Below are 3,997 nucleotides of genomic sequence, written 5' to 3'. Positions count from 1 at the left end.
CTAGGAGCAGGCCAACGTTTGTGGATAATTTCTTTTTATCTACTGAGGTTTTTTAAGGCAATTTTTGAGTTTAGCAAATATTTTAGCAACATGCTAACGTTTTTGGCTATTTTGTTATCTACTGAGGTTTATAAGGGTACTTTTGAATTTAGCTTATATTTTAGCAACAAGCTAACATTTTTGACTAATTTTACTGAGGATTTTTTTGGCTGTTTTTGAGAGCTAGTATTTTAGCAATATGTTAGCTTTTTTGGCTAATTTAGCATCTGCTAAGGTTTTTTCTGAGCTAATTTAGGGTTTAGCTCATATTAAAGCACCACACTACATGTTTTTTTATAAAATTGACATGTATTGAAGATTTTTTAGCAAACTTACTACCAATTTTTCCTAAATTTAGGCCAACTTCAGTGGTGGTTCTGTCACAAAATTTCAAGTCTTTTAGTAACTTTGCATATTTTAAATAGCTTTTGCATTTTCAACAAATCCCTTCAGCTATTACAGTAAATTACATCAGCATTTTCAGCAGCCTTTTGTTGGACCCATCTCACCTAAAAACTAATTTCTTGAAAGAAAAAATAAATGTAAATATTTTGTGAGTAGATTTTTACATTTTACCTGTGTTTTTAAATATCTTTCTTGTGTTTTGCTGCAGACAAACGGTGGCTGGCAAGATGCTCCGACTCCTTCATCAGTGACATCGCCCACAGAAGGACCCGGGAGCGTTCATTCAGATACTTCCAATTGAATATGTACATCTCTACTCCTTATCCACAGAAAACAAAGAAAAAAAACAAAGAAAAAAAAAGACGGACTGATGTTGCATTTAAAGGAATTCACTGCTCTACAGTTTGGCGAAGTCCTGTGAAATCCTAACCAGAAAAATGAAATTCTCTGCTTCTAAAGTCGGACTTTTGGGACACAAATGAGAAGTTTCGCAGCAAAAAGTCGAAATAAATTGCAAATATTCAAAAGTTTGTACAGATTTCACATTATAATCAGAGGGCTGGGGTTACTTATTCACTCATTACGATGATGTAAAACGAATAAAGTCATTGGTTTTAACTGAAAATACTTCATTCTACCTCTCAGCCACTAAGAAGAGTAGAAAAAATTGTCAGTGACCATTATTTGTTTTTTGTAAAAAATTGAACTTTTGTCTTTGCAAGCAAGAGGCACATCTTCTTACTTACATTTTGTTGTCTCTCACCTATTCTATGGTACGCCATTTAGACTTAAATATTGCTCAGTTGTTTACAATGTGTGCTTGATAAAAGTATGTCCATCTTCCCCCCCATGTCTCCGACGAGTCAAAACTGAGTTCTGTTTGGAGATTTTACCTCTAAGGTAACCCTGTGAAGTATGTTATCTGTAAAACAATAAATAAATACTTGTCATCAAATAAGACAAGCTTGACATCATTCATTAAGAGGCAGGAGGAGTCGTTCTACATAATGTTCCTTTCTTCCTTTAAGGCAGTTAGAGGAAAAAGCTGATTCACTGACATTGTTTTTGTCAAACTGTGGAGAGGTTTTCTTCATTAGGAGGACTGTGACGGTGCCAAAACGCTCTTGCAACCAAAACGACAATGTCTCATTTAGTCAAAAAATTGATCCTCCTGATTAGGGTCACCGCTGGACACAGTCTTAAGGGGCAAGTTAGAGTCTTTATTTAAAAAAAAACAAACATTTTTTAATTTCTTTACTCTCCCCTGTGAGCTTCTTTTGCAAAGAAGCGATCAAGAAATTCTGTTTGACAGAAAAGAAATATTTCCGTCAGTAGTCAAGGATGTCTGTAATTGAGTTTCCAACATATAAAAGCCACAATTCACGTAAACAGGAAAGTCATTACGGTAATTGAGTCTCACTCGCTCACACAGAGGATCCTCGATCCTGAACCTGCAGCAGGTCGAGCGGCGAGCGGAGCGGGATCCGCCGTCAGCCCCTTCCAGCAGACGACGCTTCGTATCTGAGCATCGGTCCGCATAAACGGAGGTTTGAACCCGGATCTTCATGAACAAAATGTAACCGCAGCGCTTACGACTGGACAAGATTTTTCTTTTTTTTTTCTTTTTGTGAAATGAATTGATGTGCAGTCCGACCTTGTTTATAGTTCTTTTTTTTCCACATTGTGGTTCAATTGTTTTTGTGTTATTTTTATTTTGAATGCGTAATGTATGCTACTTTTTTTCTTGTTGTTTATTTTTTTTTTCCCGCTGTTCTTGTGAATTTGCTCCTGAGCTTTTAACATGTGTTTTGTGCACCCTTGTGCTTCACTTGCTTTGTTGGAAAGATTTCTCGACATATTAAAATTATATATAATACAGTGCTCTTTATTATTATCATTATTTATATCTTTATGGAGTTCCTGATGAAGTGACACCAATTTAGTCTGTGAGTTAGGTCAGCTAAAAGTAAAAAAAAAGTTCAGTTTTAGTAGAAAAAACACAAACTACTCATTTTTTCTCGTTTATTTCGATTTTAAGCTTTAAAAATAAAGAAATAAGAGATAACAATTTGAAAAAACCCAAATGTATCATAATTATTTTGAATATTTTTTTTGTTTTTGAAAAAAAAGCTTTACTTTAATTTGTTTAAGAATTTTTTTCATATTTTTAAGCTTTATCAATACTAATATTTTACATTCATGTTTTACAATGAATTAAATGACTTATATCATCAAATTCTTCCAAAATGATACATTTTTTTTTATTTTTCTGACACTTTTATTGATTATAGTTTTACCAACAAAAAAAAAAGAATTTATTTAAAAATAAAATAGTCAGAATTTGTTTTTTTTCAAATAATTACATTTTTAACCCAGGCCTTATTTTATAACAGTGAATCAAATGACTTATATCATCACATTTTTCAAAAAAACATTTAAATTTTTTTTTTTTTTTCCTATTTTTAAATTACTTTTAGCATAGAGATGAACTTTATGGTAAATTGCATTTGGAGTTTTTTTTCTTAATCAGTAATATTTGTTTGATTTGTCCATAATTACATCTAAAAATATGTTTATATAAGTTACTTAGATGTATTTATGAAACGATTAAATTATCTTATTTTTTTTCCATTTTAAAGTACAAACCTCATTGTTCTGGTCGTCCTTTAAAACAAAAACTTTAGAATACTTAAGACAAAAGTTTTATCATCACATTTTTAACCCAGGTTGTCTTTTAAATGACATATATCATCAAAATGTTCAAAAATAATGGAATTATCCATTTTTCTGCCATTTTTTATGTTAGTTTTAGCATAAAAAGGAACTTTATGGTAAATTACATTTGATCAATTCTTTAAGCAACTTTTCTGAGTCAGTAATATTTGTTTGATTTATCTAGAATCCCATTTTAATCCCAGAGTTTTTTTCATACTAGTTAATTAAATGACTCATCATCAACATTTTCAAATAAAATAATGGAATTATCTAGTATTTTCTGCCACTTATTTTGATAGTTTAGCAACAAAAATATTGACAATTTCTTAAAAAAAATCTGAATTGGCAATATTTGTTTGCTTTATAAATAATTACATTTTAAATCCCTGTTTTTTATATAACAGTTAATTAAATCACTTACTTCATCACATTTTTTGCCATGTTTTATTTCATTTATAGTAAAAAGAGGAACTTTATCACAAGTTGCATTTGAACATTTCTTTTATCAGTTTTTCAGAATTGGCCATATTTGTTTGTTTTAAGTTAATTAATTAACTTATACCATCACAATTTAAAGAAAAATAATTGAATTATCTCATTTTCTCCCATTTTATATGTTAGTTTTAGCAAAAAAAAATATTAGCTTTATTCTGAAATGGCAATATTTGTTTGTTTTGTTTTTTTCACCAATTTTTTATACCAGTGAATTTAAAGACTATATATTCACATTTTTTCTAAAATATTTTTTCTGCTTTTTTTATTATAGTTCGAGCAAAAAAATGAACTTTATGGCGAGTTGCATTTGATTATTTCTTAAAACAGTTTTTCTGAATTTGTT

At 30.1% G+C, this 3,997-nt stretch overlaps 1 protein-coding gene across 4 annotated transcripts in view; it reads left to right on the top strand.

Moving 5' to 3' along the window:
• Positions 1-2,322, top strand: part of pbx1a (pre-B-cell leukemia homeobox 1a) — a 73,929-nt gene extending 71,607 nt beyond the window's left edge. For all 4 annotated transcript variants that reach the window (XM_024273762.2, XM_024273766.2, XM_024273764.2 and 1 more), the window contains one exon: positions 653-2,322. In XM_024273762.2, the coding sequence (XP_024129530.1) occupies positions 653-745 (93 nt within the window). In that variant the 3' untranslated portion in view covers positions 746-2,322. The remainder of the gene's footprint in view (positions 1-652) is intronic.
• The last annotated feature ends 1,675 nt before the right edge of the window (positions 2,323-3,997 follow it).

Source organism: Oryzias melastigma, linkage group LG17 (genome assembly GCF_002922805.2).
Source record: "Oryzias melastigma strain HK-1 linkage group LG17, ASM292280v2, whole genome shotgun sequence".
NCBI classification, from domain to species: domain Eukaryota; kingdom Metazoa; phylum Chordata; class Actinopteri; order Beloniformes; family Adrianichthyidae; genus Oryzias; species Oryzias melastigma.
The sequence above is the reverse complement of the archived record's forward strand: the minus strand, read 5'-3'. Positions and strand labels throughout refer to the sequence as shown.